Source organism: Gigantopelta aegis, chromosome 10 (assembly GCF_016097555.1).
Source record: "Gigantopelta aegis isolate Gae_Host chromosome 10, Gae_host_genome, whole genome shotgun sequence".
Classification (NCBI taxonomy): domain Eukaryota; kingdom Metazoa; phylum Mollusca; class Gastropoda; order Neomphalida; family Peltospiridae; genus Gigantopelta; species Gigantopelta aegis.
This window is the reverse complement of record NC_054708.1, coordinates 67018411-67046350: the sequence shown is the minus strand read 5'-3', so window position 1 is coordinate 67046350 and position 27940 is coordinate 67018411. Positions and strand designations below refer to the sequence as shown.

General features: G+C 39.2%; 1 protein-coding gene across 1 annotated transcript; it reads right to left on the bottom strand.

Moving 5' to 3' along the window:
• Positions 1–830: 830 nt before the first annotated feature.
• LOC121383429 (BRCA2 and CDKN1A-interacting protein-like) lies at positions 831–27514 on the bottom strand. Its single transcript, XM_041513446.1, has 7 exons — positions 27360–27514; positions 19518–19592; positions 13241–13321; positions 4784–4876; positions 4254–4438; positions 3484–3634; positions 831–1031 (listed from the first exon to the last, which is right to left on the bottom strand). The coding sequence occupies exons 1-7, from the start codon at positions 27474–27476 to the stop codon at positions 858–860; spliced, it is 876 nt and encodes a 291-aa protein (XP_041369380.1). The 5' UTR covers positions 27477–27514; the 3' UTR covers positions 831–857.
• Between the last annotated feature and the right edge of the window lie 426 nt (positions 27515–27940).

Below are 27940 nucleotides of genomic sequence, written 5' to 3'. Positions count from 1 at the left end.
CTAGCTTTAGTGAAAAATTTGAATCGCTTCCATAGGTTTATTTACGCATCAATCCAAAACTTGTTTGTCATTCCGGGTGTGGGACGTAGCCCAGTGGTACAGTGCTCACCAAGGCTTCAAGGCAGGCATACCAGCAGCATTTGAAAAGGGAGAACAAACAACAAAAGAACAGTGATAGAAACTCTGTGAAACGTAAGAACTTGGAAGAATTGACGAGGGGAAAAGAAACGATCGTGTTCATGCTCTTGAAGCCTCATGTCATGATGTGGCTACTCAAGCTGAAAGATCGAACAACAGGGAATTTACTGTCAAGTTTAACTTGTTTAGAAATGCTATTACGGCAAAACAAGCCAAGTTGGAAGGGGTTAAGGACTCCATCCAGCAGACCATGAAGGAGTGTCGGTGAACACTTGAAGCAGTGTATAATTATATGTGCAATGACAAGTCTACTTTTTATTACTAGGTAAATTTATTTAAAACATGTTTTTGTGTCCTTGAAAAATTAATTTAAGTACTTGAAAAAGTCCTTGAATTTTATTTTCTCAAACCTGTATGAACCCTGCGAGTCTGTTCAATACTATTTACTTTTCAATTTGTTTAAAAATGTCCAAAGTGCATTTGCTCATATGATATATTTTTGAAACCGCCAATAATAATATATTTGTTTATAAGAAAACAAATTAATTTATCTTGATGCAGTTTGTATTTTCTTTTCAAGAGTCTAGTGGAATGGGACTGTCAATCATGACTAAAAAGTATGTTCTTTACAACAGCCAAAATATTTATCTATGCAAATTACTCCAATTGTGAATAGCCAACAATGAATAAACTTTGATGAATTGTTTTATTTGTTGAATTCATGTTTTTGAGAGTTCAGCCTTGAGTTTCTCGATGATATTGTTGAGTTTTGACGCGGAGAACATCATCACAGTTCTGAGGGGTTCCGCCTCATCCTCTTCATCCTCCCACCGCCCCGTCATCACGGAATCCCGCTCAGCAGACACCGAGTAGTTCCAAGTCATGTCACTCAACTGAAAATACATTGTTAAACATCTTTAGTAGAGCTGGGCAGTATTGACAGGGGGTGATTTACAATACCGATACCAACTAGTATTTTTGGTACTCTACTTTAAATTAAATTCCAATTCTCTGCCTTCTTTTTAGCTATTTTGTTTTTGTCCGATATATTGTTAGTGCTTTACTAAATAGCGAAAAACATGTTTCAATACCGAAATTACAGCATTTTGAGGTTTTCTTGGTACGGTAACTGTATTGACATGATACTGATACTGATACTGAACAGTATATCGCCCAGCTCTAATCTTTAGTATACCAAATTTATTCACCTGGGGCGGATCTAGATAGGGGGTCCAGGGGGTCCAAGGTGTCCGAACCCTCCCCCCCCCCCCCCCCCCCCCCCCCCAATTTGAGAAGTGCCCCTTTTATTTAGGATTTTTAGGTTTTTTACAAATTTATTTATTCTGTCAATGTATAGAACACTGTAGAATATGTCTGCCAGTGTCCCTGTTGTAGCATTATTATATTATGGTCCATGTGAACCGTGTGTAATTTTTAAATAGTGCCTTTTCATAATGTTATGGTGCCCTTTTTGTCTTGGACCCCCCCCCCCCCCCCATCAGAAAAGCTGGATCCGCCCCAGTTCACATGTACTTTTTAAACTTTTAAGGGCAAACATTGTTAAACATCTAAAGAATACTGAATTTATTCAGATGTACTTTTAAATCTGCAAGGACTGAAAAGAAAATACATTGTTAAAGATCACATGTACAGTCAAACCTGCCTTCGTGGCCACCTCCATATGGCGGCCACCTGTCCATGGCAGCCACCCTGAGGTCCCCCCCCCCCCCCCACAATGAATTTTACTATATATTTTACCTCTATATGGCAACCACCTGCTCAAAGCGGCCAGCGGCCACACTTTTGTCATAAAAAAGCGAAAATGAACCTGCTATCGCGGCCACAATTGTTTTTTAGTGCAAGTTATAAAGAAATGTCGGCAATCGTAAAAAAAAACATCAGATGTTTTTGTTGATGTAACCAATTGGCTTGATAAACAGCGATCCTTTAAAGGTCGTCGGTCGCTTAGCTGTGTTCGTTAATTAACAAGTGTTTTTAATCTGGATTAACGGTGCGATGTACTAGTCATCGGCGGTGGTCATTAAACGCAGTTGATAAGAGGGTATCTAGCCTAAAACAACTGGAGTTAAACGTGTCAACTCTAGAAGGAATTAAATACTGCTGCAGTTTATTTCTGATATTTATTTTCAAAATGCCACCTAAACCCAGTAAGCCGATCGCGTTAACGTTGGAACAGAGAGTAGAGGTCATTAAAATATCAGAGAAAGACAAATTGAGTGCTAGAAAAATTGCTGAACATTTCGGGGTGGGTAGAACTCAGATTGATGGCAACCGTGTGTTCTCTGTCAGAGGCCAAACAATATGTTCGAAAGTTAAAAGAATTTGAACTCTTCCATGGTAAATGTGATATCGTAACTTCTGTGATGGAACTTCAGGAAAGTGTGTCAAACATGCGAGTTGAAAATACGTGCAAACAAAGTAAGATACGTGACTTCTTTAGCAAGTGAACATTAAAGGATAATCAGTGACTTTAATGCGCAGAACAGTGCTCCATTATTCTGTTTGTTAAATATTCTCTTTTTCACTTAATAAAATTTCATATAGATGATAATTTTTTGTCTTGTTTTTAATTACGTTTTTGCACATGTACATGGCTCCTTAATAGTTCTATTGCAACATACGTGTAATTGTTTTTTTAATTGTTTTTTAAAATTCGGACTTATATATGACCTGCATACGGCAGCCACCTCTCTATGGCGGCCACTTTTGTCATGTCCCACGAGTGGCCGCCATAGACAGGTTCGACTGTATATTGTTACAACATCTTTAGTATACTGAATTTATTCATATGTAGTTTTTAAACTAAATGGTCTCAAATGAAAATAGATTGTTAAATATCTTTTGTATATTAAATTTATTCCAATGTACTTTTTAAACTTTAGTATACTGAATTTATTTACATGTATAACAATGTCTTTTCAGCCCTCAAAGTTTTAAATCTTTAGTATATTGAATTCAGATTTAGTTTTTAAGGGATCTCAATCAATCGTTTTATTCAAAGTATTTTAGGCCTCCGGCTCTTACTACAATCAATGTATTAAATTTCAGTGTACATAAAACAAAAACATATAAATATTCTTATACAAAATTTCATCTTTTCAGTGGTTTTAGCAAAGCTTCCAACATATATCATTTTCTTATTTATTTTTATTTATTGGACCTGTTATTCAGTAGGCAGATTAGCAACATACCATGGGTCTATGGCTATAACACAAGAAGATGAGGCAAAGCAAAGCTATGTATCTGCTGTTTATTAACAAACAAAATGACTTTTGATGAAGTGTAATAATAAAACTAATATATGTAAAAGAATGTTTGACTCACTTCATGAATGAGTTCCTCCTCTGGGTTACTGAACATCAAATCTTCAGCGTCTCCCTTGTCAGACATTTTCAGACGATATGTCTTCGCTATCATTATCAGGTTTGCAAACTCATACTTCAAGTTTTGTCTTTTCGCTTTCTCCAGATCTTTCCTGAAAAAAAAAGAAGGAAAGATTATGGCAATACAATTGTGACTTATAAAAATTGGCTAATTAAATTTAAAAGCAAGAATTCATCTGTTGTATACATTCAAAGAATTTATTATCTCTGGTGGTATGTTGTGTACTTACTGTAATGATTCAAACGAAGGGACAGCTATCTCTGGTGGTATGTTATGTACTTAAGGTAATGATTCAAACGAAGAGACGGCCATCTCTGGTGATATGTTGTGTACTTACTGTAATGATTCAAACGAAAGGACAGCTATCTGGTGGTATGTTGTGTACTTACTGTAATGATTCGAACAAAGGGACGGCTATACCTGGTGGTATGTAGTGTACTTACTGTAATGATTCGAACGAAGGGATGTCTATCTGTGGTGGTATGTAGTGTACTTACTGTAATGATTCGAATGAAGGAATGGTTATCTGTGGTGGTATGTAGTGTACTTACTGTAATGATTCGAATGAAGGAATGGCTATCTGTGGTGGTATGTTGTGTACTTACTGTAATGATTCAAATGAACGCACAACTATCTCTGGTGTGTTGTGTACTTACTGTAATGATTTGAACAAAGGGATGGCTATCTCTGGTGGTATGTTGTGTACTTACTGTAATGATTCGAACGAAGGGACAGCTATCTCTGGTGGTATGTTGATGAATCTCTCACTGAGGAGTAGACCGACGTGCTGGTCGGGACTGTTAAGTGCAGACAGGAAGTCGTCCGTCTGGCTTGTGGGAGACTGGTGACATTTGTCTGTGAGGAGAAACCGGATCTGCTGTATACATTCCTCGTCCTGCAGAATCAACATGGAAAGAAATAATTAAACCACTTTGTATAGTTTGATGCACAGCCCGTCTAAGACTGATCCCGACCGGGGGGGGGCCCTCTGGACCATTTCTCATTCCAGCCAGTGCACCACGACTGTTATATTGTGTCGTTTGTGTTATTCTGTCTGTGGGATGGTACATATAAAAGATCCATTGCTACTAAACAGAAAAATGTAGTGTGTTTCCTCTCGAAGACTGTCAAATTTACCAAATGTTTTGACATCCAATAGTTAATGATTAATAAATCATAGGGAGTAATCATTATTTGTAATTGCACGTACTATCATTACACTTGAAAAATAAGAAATTACCTTTCTGTGTGTGAGATTGAGTACAGTAAATATCCCAAACACCTGGTCTCCATCATCGTCATCATCATCATCATCTTCTGGTGATGAAGATTGCTACAAAAATATTTAAAATTATCATAAAACATTTAGAGAAATATTTTAAAATGTGAGTTAAATTATAAAATAACTCAAACTATTCTTATAACATAAACGTAATGAAAATTATTATTTGAAAACAAAACAACCTGTCTGCTTAATTTATGTTAGGAATGATCAATCTATCCATAAACTAAGGCTAACAATATCATCAATGGTAACAGAAACAAAACAACTTTGTTCAGATATGCAGATACACATGACTTGAATCTTGATTCAACAACACTATGAGAAATATGTCCTAATTACTTTTGGTAGATAGCCCAGTGGTAAAGCACATGCTTGATGCATGGTCAGTTTGGGATTGATCCCTGTCGGTATGCCCATTGGGCTATTTCTTGCTTTAGCCACTGCACCACAATTTGTATATCAAAGGCTGTGGTATGTGCTATCCTGTGTCTGGGATGGTGCATATAAAAGATTTCTTGTGACTAACAGTACTGCTATCTATACTGAACAAAATAAGAAACTTCCGCTAACTTTGCTTGAACATAACTTGATGAAAACAAACCGGGGGAATAATTATTATATATGCATTTAAAGAGTGTTCCATGATGCATCGTTTGATGCAAAAATCATGGCCATAGGTTAACAGAAACTGGGAGAAATTTTGACCAAGTGTGGTAGGGGTTAAAAAAAACCCCACCCACTTAATAACGGGTATGACCACCTCTTGAATTGACCACTGCAGTGCATCGCAGGTGCATAGAATTGACTAAAGTGTTGATTTCTGCCTGTGGAATATTGTTCCATTCCTGAATGAGCGCTTGACGAAGTTCGTTGACGTTAGCGGGTGGGTTGGGACGACGCCTCAATCGTCTGTCCAGACTATCCCAGATATGCTCGATGGGGTTGAGATCAGGACTTTTAGCAGGCCTGTCATCAATGAAATCAATGTTATTTGTCCTAAGAAAATTTACAGTGTCTCTAGCTGTATGAGAGGTGGCATTATCATGCTGAAAAATCGAGATGTTGGCGTTGTTATGGAACAGAGGAATGACGTGATGAGCGAAAATGTCATCGAGGTAACGTTGAGCATTTAAATTGCCATCAATGACGACTAGTGGTGAACGATAACCATGGACAATGGCTGCCCAGACCATGACACAACCCCCACCCCTGAAACGATCTCGTTCAAGAACACAACAGTCAGCATAGCGTTCAGTTCTCCTACGGTAGACGCGCACCCTGCCATCACCACGTTGTAAAGAAAATCTGGATTCATCCGAAAAAAGAACGGTATTCCAGCATCGCCGTATCCAACGAGTGTGTACACATGCCCAATTAAGACGATTTAGATGATGACGTTGCGTTAAAACACATCCGACGTAAGGACGTCGTGCATGTAAACCGTTCTCCCGCAGACGATTACGAACAGTTTGCCCACTGATTCGGTTATTATGAAGCCCAGGTATGTTAGCAGCAGTAGCAGTGGCAGTTTGGAATCGATTGCGCAAATGCGTGTTCATGATATAGTGGTCTTGACCACGCGGACATCCACGACATGGCAAGTCGTTGGTGCTTTCTGTCGTTCGAAATCTTAAGCGAAGATTTCGTATCGCTCGACTAGAACTCCCAACATGCCCTGAAACATCTTCTGTCGACATGCCAGCATCAAGCATGCCAATCGCCCGTTCGCATAAATTATTGGGTATTCTTGGCATACTAAAAATGTTACAATGTAAAAAACGTTAATTGTTTTTTTTACAAATTTTGAAGCGTTTTCGTTCACTTGACAACAGTGTCAGTAAGACAGGTAAAACAAATTGACTGAATACTACACAGGACATGTCGAACCATGCATGCACGTACAAATTGAATTTCATGTTCTCGACGATTAACAATGCAGAAATAATCAATAAAATTCATGAATCCTGATAATACAGCTCACGGCTAATACTACCTATATAATTTCATTACACAATGAATTCTTTAACACAACAAATACTATATGTACAAATCGGAAGTTTCTTTTTTTGTTCAGTATAGTTATTGAAGTAACATGACTGTCAAGGTGTCTGCTGGCAAAACTCTCTTTGCAGATACTTGCCAAAATTATATTGTCCTTATATGTTTTAACAAATATTTTTCTGGATATATGTTGATATATTTATTAAAACTCAGAATGCAGCTTATATTGGTAATAACCAAACAATTTTACTATTATAACCATTAATTTGCTCAACTTTAACACAATTGCAAAAAGTCAGAATTGTTATATTCGTTTTCCTAGTGTCCGTTAACATTGGTTCTTGAAGACTCCATTTTGTAATTTGTCTTTGTTGAACAACATATATGTTTTGATAAAACACGGAAACGTTTTGTGTTGGAAAGTTTTTGCTGTAAGCTATACCACTAAAAACGTTTCACTCACTGAAACAGGTAACGTAGTTAAAGGAAAGGACAATTAAGGCATTTGGCCTGGTATGCATATTCAACGATATATAATGCACATTATTGCTTAATATCAACACGTATAATCGTATAGTTAATTAATAAAACGGTTAAATGTGACCGCTATTATAAATAACGGGTGCAGCCATTTTGTACCATCTCAGTGAGTACGCCCTCTGGCGAGCTGGTGGTTACGTAATACTTAATGTGTAACGTCAGGAATGAGCCTTAGAACTAGAGAAACACAATCTACCTGGTTTTTGCAGGATGATAAATAGTCATACATTGCAATGTTCTGTAATAATATACATCCCAGTAAGCTAGCAATAAGTATATCCAGCACTATATAATATATTATTTTTCAATACAAAATAAAATACCATTGTCAAAGTGGCTACACAACAAGTCGAAACAATTAACAATGTTTTGCCCATGCATTAACCTACATACTGAAATGCTACACAGTGTTTTCTTAGTTAATTGGTCTATGCCGTTAGTTGCTTCTACCTGTAATTCCTGATTGGCAGGTGTGTATTTGATTGGTAACCAGACGAGCCAATTAATTGACGCTGTCTAGACACAAAAATACATATCGGTATTGTGGAATATTACCTGTCGCCCCTAAAATTGTAATGGACATGGTTTATTACTGTAAATAGTTCTGTAAAACTATTGATTAAGTAGACTTTTCCATCTAAAACCACAGAACTGACCAATTACGTAGTCCCAAAGAATTTTTTTTTATCACTTGGGTATCGTGGGTTGTCGTTTTTGCTCCAACGTAGCATATCAATAGGTCTAATAGTATACAGTTTTCCTTTGGATTATTAAACAGAGAAAAATACTATAACCCCATTTTGTTCCGTTAATGCAACTTGAAATATATTTATTTAAATAGTTTATTTATATTATTACGACATTTATGCTGTTTTACAAGTCAGGTTGATCAAACTGCTTTTGTTTACACTGTACATGCAGGAGATGGTCAGGAGCTGACGTCACTTCGCCCCAAGCTATTCTACTGGACGTCACAAAAACAAAACAAAATGGCTGACCCCAATTAGCAGGATAAATCATGTTTTTTTATTAACTCTAACATTACGCGTTTTTCATTTGCTAAAGTGTAAGTAAGTGTTGGTGGTCCGGGTATGCATCTTTCCAAGACATAAGGCTCTTGTTTGAGTTAACCCTACCTTTAAAGTGTCAGTAAGTGTTGGTGGTCCGGGTATGCATCTTTCCAAGACATAAGGCTCTTGTTGGAGTTAACCCTACCTTTAAAGTGTCAGTAAGTGTTGGTGGTCCGGGTATGCATCTTTCCAAGACATAAGGCTCTTGTTGGAGTTAACCCTACCTTTAAAGTGTCAGTAAATGTTGGTGGTCCGGGTATGCATCTTTCCAAGACATAAGGCTCTTGTTGGAGTTAACCCTACCTTTAAAGTGTCAGTAAGTGTTGGTGGTCCGGGTATGCATCTTTCCAAGACATAAGGCTCTTGTTGGAGTTAACCCTACCTTTAAAGTGTCAGTAAGTGTTGGTGGTCCGGGTATGCATCTTTCCAAGACATAAGGCTCTTGTTGGAGTTGACCCTACCTTTAAAGTGTCAGTAAGTGTTGGTGGTCCGGGTATGCATCTTTCCAAGACATAAGGCTCTTGTTTGAGTTGACCCTACCTTTAAAGTGTCAGTAAGTGTTGGTGGTCCGGGTATGCATCTTTCCAAGACATAAGGCTCTTGTTTGAGTTGACCCTACCTTTAAAGTGTCAGTAAGTGTTGGTGGTCCGGGTATGCATCTTTCCAAGACATAAGGCTCTTGTTGGAGTTGACCCTACCTTTAAAGTGTCAGTAAGTGTTGGTGGTCCGGGTATGCATCTTTCCAAGACATAAGGCTCTTGTTGGAGTTGACCCTACCTTTAAAGTGCCAGTAAGTGTTGGTGGTCCGGGTATGCATCTTTCCAAGACATAAGGCTCTTGTTTGAGTTGACCCTACCTTTAAAGTGTCAGTAAGTGTTGGTGGTCCGGGTATGCATCTTTCCAAGACATAAGGCTCTTGTTGGAGTTAACCCTACCTTTAAAGTGTCAGTAAGTGTTGGTGGTCCGGGTATGCATCTTTCCAAGACATAAGGCTCTTGTTGGAGTTAACCCTACCTTTAAAGTGTCAGTAAGTGTTGGTGGTCCGGGTATGCATCTTTCCAAGACATAAGGCTCTTGTTGGAGTTAACCCTACCTTTAAAGTGTCAGTAAGTGTTGGTGGTCCGGGTATGCATCTTTCCAAGACATAAGGCTCTTGTTGGAGTTAACCCTACCTTTAAAGTGTCAGTAAGTGTTGGTGGTCCGGGTATGCATCTTTCCAAGACATAAGGCTCTTGTTGGAGTTAACCCTACCTTTAAAGTGTCAGTAAGTGTTGGTGGTCCGGGTATGCATCTTTCCAAGACATAAGGCTCTTGTTGGAGTTAACCCTACCTTTAAAGTGTCAGTAAGTGTTGGTGGTCCGGGTATGCATCTTTCCAAGACATAAGGCTCTTGTTGGAGTTAACCCTACCTTTAAAGTGTCAGTAAGTGTTGGTGGTCCGGGTATGCATCTTTCCAAGACATAAGGCTCTTGTTGGAGTTAACCCTACCTTTAAAGTGTCAGTAAGTGTTGGTGGTCCGGGTATGCATCTTTCCAAGACATAAGGCTCTTGTTGGAGTTAACCCTACCTTTAAAGTGTCAGTAAGTGTTGGTGGTCCGGGTATGCATCTTTCCAAGACATAAGGCTCTTGTTGGAGTTAACCCTACCTTTAAAGTGTCAGTAAGTGTTGGTGGTCCGGGTATGCATCTTTCCAAGACATAAGGCTCTTGTTGGAGTTAACCCTACCTTTAAAGTGTCAGTAAGTGTTGGTGGTCCGGGTATGCATCTTTCCAAGACATAAGGCTCTTGTTGGAGTTAACCCTACCTTTAAAGTGTCAGTAAGTGTTGGTGGTGCCGGGTATGCATCTTTCCAAGACATAAGGCTCTTGTTGGAGTTAACCCTACCTTTAAAGTGTCAGTAAGTGTTGGTGGTCCGGGTATGCATCTTTCCAAGACATAAGGCTCTTGTTGGAGTTAACCCTACCTTTAAAGTGTCAGTAAGTGTTGGTGGTCCGGGTATGCATCTTTCCAAGACATAAGGCTCTTGTTGGAGTTAACCCTACCTTTAAAGTGTCAGTAAGTGTTGGTGGTCCGGGTATGCATCTTTCCAAGACATAAGGCTCTTGTTTGAGTTAACCCTACCTTTAAAGTGTCAGTAAGTGTTGGTGGTCCGGGTATGCATCTTTCCAAGACATAAGGCTCTTGTTGGAGTTAACCCTACCTTTAAAGTGTCAGTAAGTGTTGGTGGTCCGGGTATGCATCTTTCCAAGACATAAGGCTCTTGTTGGAGTTAACCCTACCTTTAAAGTGTCAGTAAGTGTTGGTGGTCCGGGTATGCATCTTTCCAAGACATAAGGCTCTTGTTGGAGTTAACCCTACCTTTAAAGTGTCAGTAAGTGTTGGTGGTGCGGGTATGCATCTTTCCAAGACATAAGGCTCTTGTTTGAGTTAACCCTACCTTTAAAGTGTCAGCAAGTGTTGGTGGTCCGGGTATGCATCTTTCCAAGACATAAGGCTCTTGTTGGAGTTGACCCTACCTTTAAAGTGTCAGTGTGTTGGTGGTCCGGGTATGCATCTTTCCAAGACATAAGGCTCTTGTTGGAGTTGACCCTACCTTTAAAGTGTCAGTAAGTGTTGGTGGTCCGGGTATGCATCTTTCCAAGACATAAGGCTCTTGTTTGAGTTAACCCTACCTTTAAAGTGTCAGTAAGTGTTGGTGGTCCGGGTATGCATCTTTCCAAGACATAAGGCTCTTGTTTGAGTTAACCCTACCTTTAAAGTGTCAGTAAGTGTTGGTGGTCCGGGTATGCATCTTTCCAAGACATAAGGCTCTTGTTGGAGTTAACCCTACCTTTAAAGTGTCAGTAAGTGTTGGTGGTCCGGGTATGCATCTTTCCAAGACATAAGGCTCTTGTTGGAGTTAACCCTACCTTTAAAGTGTCAGTAAGTGTTGGTGGTCCGGGTATGCATCTTTCCAAGACATAAGGCTCTTGTTGGAGTTAACCCTTTAAAGTGTCAGTAAGTGTTGGTGGTCCGGGTACCTTTAAAGTGTCAGTAAGTGTTGGTGGTCCGGGTATGCATCTTTCCAAGACATAAGGCTCTTGTTGGAGTTAACCCTACCTTTAAAGTGTCAGTAAGTGTTGGTGGTCTGGGTATGCATCTTTCCAAGACATAAGGCTCTTGTTGGAGTTAACCCTACCTTTAAAGTGTCAGTAAGTGTTGGTGGTCCGGGTATGCATCTTTCCAAGACATAAGGCTCTTGTTTGAGTTAACCCTACCTTTAAAGTGTCAGTGTGTTGGTGGTCCGGGTATGCATCTTTCCAAGACATAAGGCTCTTGTTTGAGTTAACCCTACCTTTAAAGTGTCAGTAAGTGTTGGTGGTCCGGGTATGCATCTTTCCAAGACATAAGGCTCTTGTTGGAGTTAACCCTACCTTTAAAGTGTCAGTAAGTGTTGGTGGTCCGGGTATGCATCTTTCCAAGACATAAGGCTCTTGTTGGAGTTAACCCTACCTTTAAAGTGTCAGTAAGTGTTGGTGGTCCGGGTATGCATCTTTCCAAGACATAAGGCTCTTGTTTGAGTTAACCCTACCTTTAAAGTGTCAGTAAGTGTTGGTGGTCCGGGTATGCATCTTTCCAACACATAAGGCTCTTGTTGGAGTTGACCCTACCTTTAACCATACTTACCGCTGATGCATGATACAGTTTTTGACACGTGTGGTAAACTTTGCTACATAGCTAGTTTAGTGCTCATATGAAGTGTAGAAATACTAATAAAAAATAGTTATTTGGATAACAACTGTCTGTTTATAAATATTGATATGCTTTAGAACCAAGTGCTTATGCTCACCGAAACTGATTCACCCATGATACCAAACGTTTGACATCCAGTAGCTGATAAATAGAACAATGTGCTCTAGTGGTGTCATTAAACAAAGCAAACTTTAATTACTTTCAATTGTTGAGAAAGCGAACTTCGTAATTTACAACGCCATTCTGCAGTATCAGTACAAAAAGCTGATTCAAAACTGATCTGCAACTGCATTTTTATCATTATTGGGCGCTTACTTTGTACTGAATTGCTGTCTTTCATTTGATACTTGCTGTCAATTCTTATAATTAAAGTTAGTCATATAATTACAAATAACATATTGTGATACTTTTGCAGGCTCTCAGATTTCACAAAACTATCGTTTCTGGTACTGTGTCGGTAAAATCACGGAACCCAAATTTCATTTCCCTTGATTATGATATATAGCGTACGACTATTCAATGAAAATAATAATTACATATAATTAAGTTTTAAAAACAGTTTCCAATGGGTTCCCCTGATCACAAGGCATGGAACCGAAAAAGTGTTTCCCATGAAGTTTGAAATCCTGTGGCCTGATTTGTTTGGTTTAGAATATGTTTATTATATTGTTTGTGTGGAATGCAAAGTTTCATTGCATTTTACTAAATAACATTATCTCAGTAAGTGATGCTATCTTCTCTGGCATTAGGTCTGTGCAGTCTAATGTTTCATTTAATAATTCTGTCTGATTTTTGTTCTTTGACGTACAGTTTAATAAATCGAATTTACTATACTTATACCAAAAGAGCATGTTTATATCACAACTCATGTGTTTTTCCCAGACTGTACATCATTCACTTACACTCAAGACGTATAACTAAAAACACCCTCATAATATTATAAACAGACTCTCTGTGGAACTTGTTTAGTATTCTCTATATAATTAGTTAACTTTATGTACATCACTAATTTTCAATACACTATAGAACCTACATGTATAGATTTATGTAAATATTCTTTAAAGCTCACCTTCAATACACTACCTATGTAATTTTGTGAAATGATGACATCTGTTAGCTTAGACGTGTCCACATCAGCTTTTAGAAATAGCTGCAAAGAAAACATGTTATTTTCAATACTACAATGTATACCAGTATTTACTTCTAATCAATAGTCACTATTTCTTCCCATGTTATTATTTTTGTTAAAGACGTTTTGTCCCAAATTTAAAATATTTTCTTTATCTGTTTCTTTATCTGCCACTTGCAAAAATTCACCAATTGTGAATTTTAAAAGCAACTGGTACAAAAAATTTAATAATATATAAAAATTTATATTTTGTTAAAAATAACGGGGTTTCTGCATTGTTTTTAAGTTTAATAGATAATTTTACGAAATCTTCTGCTCACCCAGACTTAGCCCTGTGTTTTACACATTTTAAAATAAAATAACTGACTGTAGATAGTCAACAATGTGACAGCCAAAAGATAAATATTTCTGACCTGTTATGGCAAGAAATGGATTATGGTAATGAAATTCACTGACAATAGTAGAAATGAGACACATGTTGAATACAAACTTTCATGATCAATATGCATTGATTTCCAATACAGACAATAAAGAATAAAGCCAAGTATAACACTTCAACTTTCTAGGTAACCAGAAGGAATTTTTAAACGTAGGTAGCTGATTGTTTTATTAGGTGAATCATATCTGCAGAACCTAGTAAATTACTTCACACTTGCAATGAAATTTGTAGCCTGAGTACTCTGTCGTTCGAGAGCTAGATGGTCATTTGAACACTTATAATCATAGCGTTGAAACTTAATATGGCCAGATGGAATAAAATCTCACAGGCCCATGTCAAATTCAACCAGCCCTTCAATTATCACGTTAAAATTTAACTGAATGTTTTTCATTATGGCAATAGCAGCTCTCTTTCTGTGTGTGTGTTATAAATACTAATATATATATCTTATAAATGCTACTAATAAAATAAACATCACATGAAAAACAAATCTGTAATTTCCAAGCAGGGAATCCCAAAATGAGTATATAATTCTGAAAAAGCATTCTAGTTAGAAATCAACTAATATGCCAAATACATTACATAATATAGTGTATTCATTTTAGAAGTGGCACCTGATGTAGATTAGTACTATTCATTGTAGTACATCAAGTGTGACATTTAAGATGAATGGACTATATAGATCTCAGAAAGCCTTCAAGTGCACACACTGAGGTGTGCATGGCCTCTTGTACATACATGTGTATATATATATACTCTTCAGAAAAAGAAACGCAAAAGGGTACAAATGGGTTATAAATCCGATTTTATGTTTCCTACCGGTTCATGCTTTGTGAATATACGGTCATTGCATGTCCCAAACACATTCCCACGGTTACATTCGATAAAACGCAGCTACTGTAAAATAAAGTTTCAAAATGTGAATATTCGCAAAAACGCAGCCACGTGCAAACCATGTCACCACTGCACGTGCGTTGTCTGCACGTGCAACATGAACACCGACAGTATAAAAGTGCAGGGTGTTCGCTTGCCTGGCCTCTGTATCTGGCCGACAGTTGACAATCCAGGACATGCCACGTCTCAGTGAACCGCAGAGAAACAATGCCATCGGCCGACTAGACGCAGGCGAATCCAGAACGGCCGTTGCCAGGGCATTCCATGTGTCCCCAAGCACCATCTCCAGACTGTGGGACCGTTACCAGCAACATGGATCAACACGTGACCTCCCTAGATCCGGTCGACCACGGGTCACTACCCCCGGGCAGGACCGCTACATCCGGGTACGCCACCTTCGGGAACGATTGACTACTGCCACCTCCACAGCCGCAGCAATACCAGGTTTGCGCAGGATATCCGACCAGACCGTACGGAACCGCCTACGTGAGGTAGGAATTCGTGCCAGACGTCCAGTTCGAGGTGTCATCTTAACACCACAACACCGTCGACTCCGACTGCAGTGGTGCCAGATTCATCGACAATGGCCTCAACTGCGATGGAGACAGGTGTGGTTCAGTGACGAGTCCCGATTTCTGCTCCGACGTCATGATGGAAGATGTCGCGTGTATAGGCGTCGTGGTGAACGTTATGCGGCAAACTGCGTTCAGGAAGTGGACAGATTCGGCGGGGGTAGTGTCATGGTGTGGGCAGCCATCTCACACACTGGCAGAACTGACCTGGTTCACGTGCAGGGCAACCTGAATGCACAGGGCTACATTGACCAGATCCTCCGGCCACACATTGTTCCAGTTATGGCCAACGCCAACGCAGTGTTCCAACATGACAACGCCAGGCCTCACACAGCACGTCTCACAACGGCTTTCCTACAGAACAACAACATTAATGTCCTTCCTTGGCCATCGATATCACCGGATTTGAACCCAATTGAGGATCTATGGGACGAGTTGGACCGACGCCTCCGACAGCGACAACCACAGCCCAGACCCTGCCCGAGCTGGCAGCAGCCTTGCAGGCCGAGTGGGCCACCATCCCCCGGGACGTCATCCGTACTCTGGTTGCTTCAATGGGCAGGCGGTGCCAGGCAGTTGTCAACACACGCGGAGGCCACACCCGGTATTGACTCCAGATGACCTTGACCTTGGTGGTGTGTCCTATCACTTACTCACAATGGACTAGAGTGAATTGTGAACAATCCTGCAACATTTGGTAATTATCGGACTCACCATTCAATAATTAAATCAATTCTCCAAATGTTACGACAATGTGGTTTTGCGTTTCTTTTTTTGAAGAGTATATATATATCTACATTTTGTGAAATTTTTGAAAAAATCTGAGATTATGCATTTTAGGGAAGTAAAGGTCAATCCGAAAATATGTAATATTCTTTTTAGAGCTTTCGGTTTTATCGGAATTGTTCTTATTGTAAAACACTTTAAAATCTGGAGCCAAGTTATGGCATTTTTAATAACATGACTTGGTTCATTTTGGACGAATGAGTAAACCTTTGGCTGAAAGGTCAATGTTTTGGGTGATAAGAGTTGACATTAAATGACCCTTGCAAAATTGACATCTGAATAGATTTATTGTTCATGTGAAATATGATGCCGTATATTTATATTTTAATTATATACTGTAAGAGAGGTAAACTTTTGAAAAAATCTGAGATTATGCATTTTAGGGAAGTGAAGGTCAATCCGAAAATATGTAATATTCTTTTTAGAGCTTTCGGTTTTATCGGAATTGTTCTTATTGTAAAACACTTTAAAATCTGGAGCCAAGTTATGGCATTTTTAATAACATGACTTGGTTCATTTTGGACGAATGAGTAAACCTTTGGCTGAAAGGTCAATGTTTTGGGTGATAAGAGTTGACATTAAATGACCCTTGCAAAATTGACATCTGAATAGATTTATTGTTCATGTGAAATATGATGCCGTATATTTATATTTTAATTATATACTGTAAGAGAGGTAAACTGAATTAATTGGCCAGGGTGGGTGCCTATATATCTATCTCTCTATATCTATCTATCTATCTATCTATAGATATATATATACAGTGGACTCTGTCTAAACCGGATTCTGTGTAATCCGGATCTCTGTGTAAACCGGTCCATTTCTAAAGTCCCGCCCAGCTACCGTTAAACTCTTAGGTATAAATATCTGCCTAATCCGGATTCTGTGTATTCCGGACTCCTGACCAAAAATCAAGAACGAAAGAACCGTTCATGTATTAATTACCTCTGTCTACACCGGTTTCGGATTTCCCGAAACGACAGGCCTCTTAATTAGTGGAACAATGATCGCCAATTATCAAGGAATCGGGACGCCGTCGCAAGATCAAATACAAAACGTAATCCCAGTAGTGTGAATATTACTCTAATTGCGGTCGGCCGTTAGATCAGTCGGATTAAAATTAGTGTGTGTGTTGATACACAACTAATTTCACTCTTACGAATTCTGTGAGTTGTACTTGTCAAACTAACACATGTATAAATACGTGCGAGTCGCTCGTATGTTTTGTGTTCTCATTTCATTTATAATGGCGGAACGTCCCAAAAAACGGCAAAGTCAAATTAATACAAGAATTTGATTCAAATCCTCAGTCAAAACAGAAAGATTTAGCACTAAAATTTAAAATCGGAAAACAGACAGTATCGGACATCATAAAGCGTAAACAACACTACCTGCAATTGTACGATGCAAATATTTTTGGGGAGAGAAAACGAATAACAAATGGAAAGTTTGAAAATCTAAATGGACTGTTGCACCAGTGGTTTAATCAGGCAAGATCTAAAACTCTACCAATTTCCGGCCCAATTTTAAAAGAAAAGGCTCTTCAGTTTGCCACTCAGCTTGGCATAGCAGACTTTAAAGCGTCAGATGGTTGGCTAACGTCATGGAAAACTCGTTTTAATATCAAACAATTCAAAGTTAGCGGAGAAAGCGCAGGTGTCAATCATGACGTTGTCGACGATCACAAAGAACGCCTACCGACGATAATAGGAGATTTCGACTCCAAGGATATCTTCAATTGTGACGAGACCAGATTGTTTTTTCTAGCGTTACCTGACAAGACCCTTTCTTACAAAAGCCAGGCGGCGAAAGGAGGTAAAATTTCAAAAGAACGATTAACTGTTTTATTGTGCTGCAGTTCAATGGGAGAAAAGTTAAAACCTTTGGTGATTGGCAAAGCACAGAATCCTCGTTGTTTTAAGAACATAAATAAGGACACACTACCTGTCACTTGGACAGCCAATCGGAAAGCTTGGATGACATCTCAACTGTTCAACGATTGGCTACAACAACTTAACAGACAGATGCGGCGACAGCGAAGAAAAATCCTGTTGTTTATTGACAACGCACCATCCCACGGTCAAGATCTAAGTGTGAGCAACGTAACGGTGAAATTTCTCCCTGCTAACACCACTTCAGTGCTGCAGCCATTAGACCAGGGTATTATCAAAGCTTTCAAAGCACGATACCGAAAGTATCTGATGCGATCACTCATTTCGAGGATGGAAGACTGTGCAAGCGTGACCGAGCTCTGCAAGGCAATCACGGTTCTGGATGCAGTAAACTGGATTAACGCAGCATGGAAGGAAACCCAACAAACAACAATCGCCAAGTGTTTTATGATGTGCGGATTTCCTGTCACCTCCGAGCAGGAATCTGATGATGAAAATGATGACAACATTCCTCTCGCTACATTGCTAGCCACCATCTCAAGTGAAGTTCCAGTGGCTGAGTTTGTTAATTTCGATCACGATATTCCCACAGAGGACCCGGATGCGAGTGACTGGGAAACTCAACTAGTGGCGGCGCACAGATCTACCGACAAAGGTGAGGAAAAACCAGCAGACAACAGCTCAGACGATGACAACAACACAGAGTTGGACACAATGCCTGAACTAAATTATGCCGAAGTGCTAAAAATGATAAAACAAGTTAAAAACTTTGCGGCAACTAAAGAAAATAGACTTTTACAACCAGTTTTAAACTTGGAAGTCATGACAGAAGAGTTTGCCCTTGAAAGAAACATCAGGAACAAACAGACAGAAGTGACAGACTATTTCTCAGGTGAAACTCGATAAACTACGTGTACATTCATTCAAATAATAACAGTGACACTTGCTATTTAAATAAATAAAATGTTTATTCATTCGATACAGTCCATTCAATCAATGTGACACTTGTTAAAACTACCATGTCCTTGTGCTATTTGATGTGTATTAAATCAATAAATTATTTATTCATTTTACGTTTTATGTGTTAAGAGGTTTTGCAATTTTTAAATATTTTTATTGTCTTTGAAATGATCGATTGAAAGTCTGGCTTGCGGTGTAAATGTCACTGCTGATCGCGAGTCGCCGATCTTTCAAGAACCATAACTCTGGATGAACTCTGGCTAAACCGGTCCTCTGTATAAACCGGACTATTTCAACGGTACGAAGCGAGTCCGGTTTAGACAGAGTCCACTGTATGTATATATATGTATGTATGTATGTATGTATGTATGTATGTATGTATGTATGTATGTATGTATGTATCGTATGTATGTATGTATGTATGTATGTATGTATATATCGATCGATCGATCGATCGATAGATAGATAGATAGATAGATAGATCTATCTATCTATCTATCTATCTATCTATCTATCTATCTATCTATCTATCTATCTATCTATCTATCTATATATAGACCACAAATCTATATCTATCTATCTATCTATCTATCTATATAGACCACAAATGTTAAATGTAAGTATAAACACATGTATATTATTTGTATTTAAAGTATACACTATTTTGACATTACCTGTCGTAGCAAGGTGCGTATTCCATGAAAATCTGAGTCACATGGCATATTGGCTTCAAAATCAACTTGAACTTCCTGAAAATTCAAAATTAATGAAAAAAATTTAAAGTTACATTCTTCTTTTGGGGTTTTTAAAGTATCAGTTTGCAGCAAAAAAATGTTTTTAATTGTAGTCCCAAAACCATCTGGAATTGGTCCAGGCATCTTTCATCTATTTTTACTCTCATATTATAATGGATAGTGCCTAGATTTTAATGTTTTGCAGTCCATCTCCACATCCCAGTCCTCGTCTTCATAACCATGACAGCAGCTGCTAATCGTTTGATGCAACCTTTGCCACACTTTTCAAGTTCTCTGATAATGATAATACTCATATACTATATGCATGCTAGCAGGGGTTGAAATTAAATTTTTGTACCACTAAATTCCAAAAAAAGTGGGATTTCAAAAAGCACTCTTCACTCTGAGAAGATTTAAAGATTCTGGTAATTTTAAAACATAATACAATTAAAACATAATTGTTTGGAGAATACAACAGTACTTTTTAAAGTGATTTTTAATTAAAAGAGCAAAACAAAACCATGTTGATGATTAGTCTGGAGGGACGTAGTAAGCATGGTTTTTACTATGTCTGGATCTCCTTAAATACTCTTAATATTGCTGGTATTCAAAACTTCTTGGGGGGCGAGACGTAGCCCAGTGGTACAGCGCTCGCTCGATGCACAGTCGGTTTGGGATCGATCCCCGTTGGGCTATTTCTCGTTCCAGCCAGTGCACCACGATTGGTATATCAAAGGCTGTGGTATGTACTATCCTGTCTGTGGGATGGTCCATATAAAAGATCCCTTGCTGCTAATCGAAGAGAGTAGTCCATGAAGTGGTGACAGCGGTTTTCCTCTCTCAATATCTGTGTGGTCCTTAACCATAATATGTCTGACGCCATATAACCGTAAATACAATGTGTTGAGTGCGTCGTTAAATAAATAAAAAAAATTTCTTTCTTCAAAACTTGTTGCACCATGTTTCAACCGTTTCTCATCCGAAATAGTGCAACAAATGGACACATATCAACCGAAAATGTATAACTATACTCACTGAAGTACTTGCATCATTATTAACAAAATAAATCTTCAATGACAACCTTAAAAAATATCCCAGCCATTTTAAATTTGCTACATAATTCGCTGTGCAAGTTAAGAAAGGTATTGCATTAATGTGCCCCATGTACTCAGGTCGACAACAGTCACTATCAGGACACTTGTTTTGTGTTCATACACAACAAATAAAACATATTCAACACTGAATTTTTGATATGATATATTTGACAAAAGGTATTTTTTATATCTTTCAATCTTTTAAAATTTAAAATTAATATTTTGTCCAGAATTATGAAAAAAAAAAAAAAAAATTCAGACCTGTAAACTGTGTTGTTAGCTTGTTATAGAAATTTGACAGGGGTCAAGGTTAATAGACCACTTTTTATTTTAATGTGGCGAAGCATTGTAATAATATAGCTAATTTTCAATTTGAATGACATCACTATGCATCTCCATACAATAACCATAAACTGTTAAGAATGCTAAAAAAAAAATTCAAGTGTAAAACATTTATTGAAAATTTTTGGTTTGATCATTACCAATGCACCTGAATGCATTTGAAGAAAATCTTGTGATTAAAAAATTGTACCGTTTACAAAATATGGATTTCAAGTGAAATTACAGTAAGATATGCTATATGTATTATGTATGAAGCCAAAACAAGGGTGCGAAAAGTGACTGTCATTGACCGTACGCCAGTAAGAAAAACAGAAATACAACACATTGAATAGGAATAAGTTGGAGCCAAAAACCGCGGAACCGGAAGAGGCCTATTTATTAGTACGATCGTACTAATAGCACGATCACAACCTGACAACTCAAATGGCATTCAAAGAACCAATGTTGGCGTGACAACTTTTTTCTTTGTCTCTCCTGCCACTCCTTTTTTGAAAATCAAAATATTGTTCTTGCATATGTATTATGGAACCGGACTGTCTGGTCTGGAGTAACACAACAAAATATTAAAGGAATTTAAACATTAACTGTAAACGAAGGAAATGTTATGTACTTTTATGTTGTACTTCTTCAATGTTATTTATATAAAAAATCGGTTACATAGTCATCAAGGTGTCCAGGCTTGACCCGATGACGTTTGGACTGTCGAATCGGGTGAACATTATTTGGGTTGCTCTCTATAGATGTTTTGCACTCATCATCTGGAACAGTAGGATCTGTCTCTAATAACACACCATTATCACAGGATTGATCAACATCAGACAACAGCTCAGGAACAGGTGGTGGATTGGGTGGGTTATGAAAGGTTTGGACTTCATCATTAGGCAAATCCTGAATGGTATGAAGTGGTTTGCTAACACTAATGACGGAACTGGGAACTCTGAAACACTCGCTGTCACGTATTCTATAAGAGGTACTCCTCAGCTGATTGCCTGTAAATTTGGCTATGTTTAACCATGTGCCATCCTTGTGAACAACCAAGTACCGTGGTCGACCACAAGTCTTTTGACAATCATTTAACAAGTATACCATGTCACCTATTGAAACACTAAGAACCTGGGGTTGGAGGCTAGATGAAGTCTTCGACTTTTCACTGAACTCATAGTTGGCTGTGCGAATCATATTTTGATCACTGATCAACTTGTGATCATCAACAGGTATTTGGTAGTTTGTGAACTGGTCTCTGTGAGTCCACATTTCTCTTGAAGACAGACCCCGGGAGCGAATTCGTGAATTAAGTCTGGCTGTAACAACAGCTAGAGTGAGAGAAGAAATGCTTCCACCATGAGGATCATGTCGAACAATTTCTTCTATCTCTTGAACAGCTTTTTCCGCCACTGGATTTTTGTTTGGATTCTTAATCCTTCCTAATTCTAAAGAAATCCTTTCCTTTTCCAGTAGCTTATCCTTTATTAAAGCCTGGAATCCAGGAGCAGGATCAATACGAACAACTGCAAGGGGACTGCTGAGAGGACAGAGTTCAACACATGATCGAATCAAAGCGTCACGTAATGATTCAGCATGTTCATTTTCAATCAACATAGTTGTAGTGAATGAGGTGACTGTTTCTCGAAGGACGAAGATCAATTTCCGGTTACGTTTGATAACGTCGGCTGCAAATGTGGATTCAATGACTTCAGGAGGTCGACATGAAGTTTGTTGGATGACAGTCTGAGAAACTTTGGTTAAGGATGCACAATGATGACAACTAGTAAAAATGAGGGTAATGGCATTATCACAATCCAATGCATAGAAATAACGCTGGAAAACCAGTTTCATTTGATAGCAGGTTGGATGACCCAATTGAATGTGTAGTGCAGCAAGGAGACCATCAAGAAATTGTCGTGGTACAATTATACTGTCTTGTCTAGGATGTAGAGGTTCATGCCGTCGAACAACCAACAAGCCATCATTGGATATAGAGGCAACTCTTAAGTAACGCTTGACATCCTTAACATTCGTAACCTTCTTGGACCAGTGTTCGAGATTAACGGTATCCTGATATCCCGGGGATACCAGAATTTAATTTTGGATACCAGACTTCAAGAACCCAGTATCACACCGGGATGTCATATAATACTAAATTCTCAGGTGGGATACCAGATTTTGAAATGTTAGTATCCAACTGGGATACTGGACAAAAAATTTAATCTTGAACACTGTGGACGGACGTGTACCTTGGTGTAAATGAGCGTGAGTACGCCTCAGTACAGAACATTCCTCCTGAATAGGTAACCATGCAGTTCGGCTGGTGAATGGTAATCGTGCTGTCCCTTTAGAATATCTTGGATGTCAACTTTGCGAACAGTAGCATTCTCGAGCTGTCTGACGAAACTACAAATTTGGCATTCAGTTTCGCTGCAAGCAGGAGCATTGCGGCTTATGAAGTCGGACGGAACATTAGCTGCACCTGCCAAGTGCCTTATGGCAGCTTGATATCGGCTTGCTGCAGAGAGGAATGTTAACACACGTGGGCTCGTGGAGAATTCACCCCTGGCTAGCTTTTCGTAAGCCTGGACGCAGGGCTTACTATCTGTGACGATGACTGTGTTGGCTTTGACTGTATAATATATGGACTAAAGTGTTCAGTGGCGGATGCAATAGCTAGCGCCTCAATTTCACAAGGTATCCATGTATACTGACTAGCTCTCAGTTTCGTACTGAAAAAGCCTGCAAGTCGAAGCTTGCCATCGCGTGTGATGTACATTGTAGCACCAATTCCATGATTTTTTGTTGAGCCATCAGTAACAATCCATAGCTGGCCTAGGAATCACTATGGATTTATGGTGGGCCAGCTCTTTCTGAGCGCTATAAAATGCTGTCAATCTGTCTTCTGACCATTCAGTCTTGTCCTTGGACTCTTTGCCTGCAGTGATGTCATCTAGTGGAGAAAGAATTGATGCGCATCCAGGTAGAACACGGGCGAGTACCGTGTAAGCACCAATGAACGATCGAAGAGCCTTGATTGTAGGTGGTACAGAGCAGTTGACAAGCGTAGCAATCCTGTGAGAGTTTGCCGAAAGTGAACCTGAATTCGAAGTCCATCCTAAGATCTTCCAAGGAGAGAGATGGAGGTTGGCCTTTAGTAGACATGCAAAAACGCTCCTCCAGTTGTTTAACACCTCGTCGATTGTATTGCCACCACAGAAAAGATCATCTGCAATTTTCACAACAATACCTTCTTTCAGTAATGAACTGAGAATGCGACACAGAAGTTCCTCTAAGGCGGTTTCTGATCCTGGTATGCCCATAGCAGATCTGGCATAGACTCTGACATCTCTAAACGGCGTTACAACACCACAGAACTTCATGGAGTCTTTGGACAACGGTATCTGGTAAAAAGTACTGCTAAGATCAGTGGTAATAATATGTCTCCACTGCGCAATTTTCCTCAGAGTAGAATCAATGTCTTGTAAGAGTGAAGGTTGGGGTTTACATCAGCGAATGCAGTTACAAGGCGTGTTCCTCCGTTAGGCTTGTTCACTAGGAAGGAAGGGTTGACATATTTCACTGATATGCCTGCATCTTCTGGGCGAACAAAAACACCCTTTTCTTCAAGCTCGTCAAACTTATCTTGTAATTCAAGTAACTTGTCACGGTTATGTTGGGGAAGCCGATTTTTACGGGGGGGGGGGGGGGGGGGGGGGGGAAGGAGAACAGGACCCATGTGAACTACTGCCTTGAAAGGGCCCGTGGCACCATTGTAGCCTGGAATGCTTGGACTGAATACGTCATCAAATTCAGAAAGCAGACTTTTGAAGTCACGTTTGGATGCTAGTGTCAAGATATTATCTGGATCTAAAGTGACGCTCTCTGAATGCGTATCTGAAGTTTTACCAATATGTGTCTCTCGGATTGTTATGTCAGGACTACGTGGACATGATGCAGAGACTTCAGGAACAAACCCTGGTCGTATCTGGCAGAAATGTTCGTTTCTCTGTAAGGTAACTGAGGTGTTTGATAGGTTCGGAATGCGGATCCGGCCTCAGACACTAGTAACTATGCTGGGCAATGGCCACGGTTTCGTGTTCTTCGTTCGTATGATATTCTGTTGAGGTTCTCGAGCAAATTCTTCACTTGAACTGTTGTATGGTTCTGGAACCTGTACCTCGATATAGTCACCGGGCCATATAGTTGATGCAATGGAAGGAGCTCGCAAAACTGTAGCGTGGCAAACCGAATGCGAAGAATCTTTTGGCCTGGAAATTGTACCATACTCAAAACATGTACCATCACCGAGAATGATGGTTCTAGTTGCGGGGCAAGCATAGACATCATTTACTTCCATAAATAGCACACCTGCGAGAATGTCAACGTCCAAACTTTTGATAACGAGACTTTTAAAAATAAACTGACGTTTCTCTTGAGAGAATGTGATCTCTGTTTCTCCTATGGTTTCCAATGGAGAAAAACCATCAGCTTGGTGGGCAGACTGTGTACGTTTAATGATTTTTGCGCCTAAACGGAAGGCAGTTGATTCTCGAATCATGTTGCCAGTCGCTCCACTATCAAGAGTAAGCCTAACCGTGTGGTGGCCACAAAATACATCAAGGTATGGTGAAGAAGAGATATGTATTCGTCTCGCAGATGGGGCTGTCATGAATGGACTTTCACTTACTGATGGTTCTGCATCTGGTTCATCACTGGAATCCTCACTGAGGTGTTCATCACTGTCAACTAGAGCAATAATCTGTCTCGCCCTTGCCATGGATCGACGATCAGCATCAGGGAGAAATGGACATGCACTGAGAAAATGATTTACATCTTGCTAGTTTGTTTGTTTACAAATTTGGCAGGTTTTTTTAGGCAGTTGGTGCTTTGATACATAATTCGGCTTTCTATGGGAGGGTTGTTGAGTAGTAAAGTGGTTGTTCGTTGAGGAAGCTCTTAGGATCTTAACCTCCTCACCTACTTGAACTTCATCTAAAAGAGATATAAGAGCCCGGGAGATCTCTGGTCGAATAGAGGCTAATGTCCGTGAACGGAGCTCAGTGCCATATTGTTGTTTGATAAGCTTTGGTAAAGCAGGATGAAGTAATTGTAACCAAGTCAATACTGCGAAGTTTTCGAGGGAGGGTGTAATCTGCGACATGATTACTGTGATGGGTAATACTGGACTCATTTGTGAGTAAGTTATCTTCGATAAAAGCAATTATCCGTTGGTACAGATCTTCCGGTCGTTCATCTGGGAGTAACAAAATGTCGTTAAAATCCAAGAAATGGGCACCGGTAGTTTGAAATCTAAAATGGAGATGGACAGCTTGCCAAATATTATCAAAAGAGGTGGAGTTGCGAACAACTGTGTTTCTTGAAAGTATAGGACAGTAATTTGCGATTTGACCAAGCATGAGTTCTAGCATGTTAACCTTTTGTTGTGCAGTATACCGTATTTCAATAGGAATGCGGTCAACATCATTCCTGAAACCACGAAGTGGATTGTCTTTAGTACGTTTCTCCCAGTAAAAACCAGGTACGAGAAATGTTTGTGTGTCGAGCGATAACGTGTAATGTAAGTTCCGTCGCCAGCTTTCGAACAAACTTATTGTTTCATGTTTTGTTAGACACCATTGCTTCGGTGTGCGATGGCTGTGGGCCATTGTGGATGATCTGCTTGAAATAATTTACTATTAAACAGGAATGTTATGACTAGTAAACACGTTATCATGTTTTACAGGGGTGTTGTTTTTGTGTCGAACACTCTTGCGTGTTCTGTAGGTCCCGGTTTGTTTTTGTGTCGAACACTCTCGCGTGTTCTGTTGAGCCCGGTTTTTGACACCTACAACCGTAATACTTCCTTCAGTGAGTTGCCTGTGATTATCTTACAGATACTCTGTTTCAAGACGTTGGTTCAGATCCCGATGATGCCACCACGCCAGTAAGAAGAACAGAAATACAACACATTGAATAGGAATAAGTTGGAGCCAAAAAACGCGGAACCGGAGGAGACCTATTTATTAGTACGATCGTACTAATAGCACGATCACAACCTGACAACTCAAATAGCGTTCAAAGAACCAATCGTCCAATGTTGGTGTTAGTTGATGATTACAAGTTATCAATATTTTAAAGTTACTTTAGTAGGGAGGGGGCATGGCCCCCACAACACATCTGTTCCATGTCGCCCTGTTCCCCTGCCCCTCTTTAACAAGAAATGTGAATAAATATTTTTGGTCATGCAAAGTGGAGACTGCGCCTTTAAATTTAATTCGATCAATAAACTTATGCCGTTATGGAGACCTCTGTGTTATTCTGTAGAAAGACCTAAACAGACATTAAATCGAACTGTAACCTGATTAACCAACTCTTCTTCGTCATCTGAATACATGATTTCTTCATCCACGCCACTGTTACTGTTTTCGTTTATTTCCATTTCTCCTCCCATGCATTTCTTCTTGGAAGACGCCATTGTGAATATTCGTCTTGAAATTCTTCCTCCCTTATTGTAACACCCTTGTTGGTTTTCGTTTCTATTTTGAGAACATCTGCGTAAAAGGAGTACATTTACTGTTGGTACTAGTATGTACAGTGTGATGCTAATTAATACATAGAAGATATTTCATGTTTTATTGGTCAGATATGATCTATAACTCGTCGAGTGAAGTTTGTAATCAATTAATCATATCAGCCGATTTGCAGCAACAAAGTTATGAACATTTCTTAACTTGACGAGATACTATTTTACAAAAGAACATAAAATTTTCTACTTATTTTATACCTTTTATAATTTTACCTTTATTATATAAAAGACCCAAACATATGTCACTCAGATCGTGTAACAAACCAGTCCATTGGTATCCTTTGGGTGTTATTTTTACCAGTGACTATTATTTTATTAATACTTTCATATATTGCACTGAATGTTAGATAACA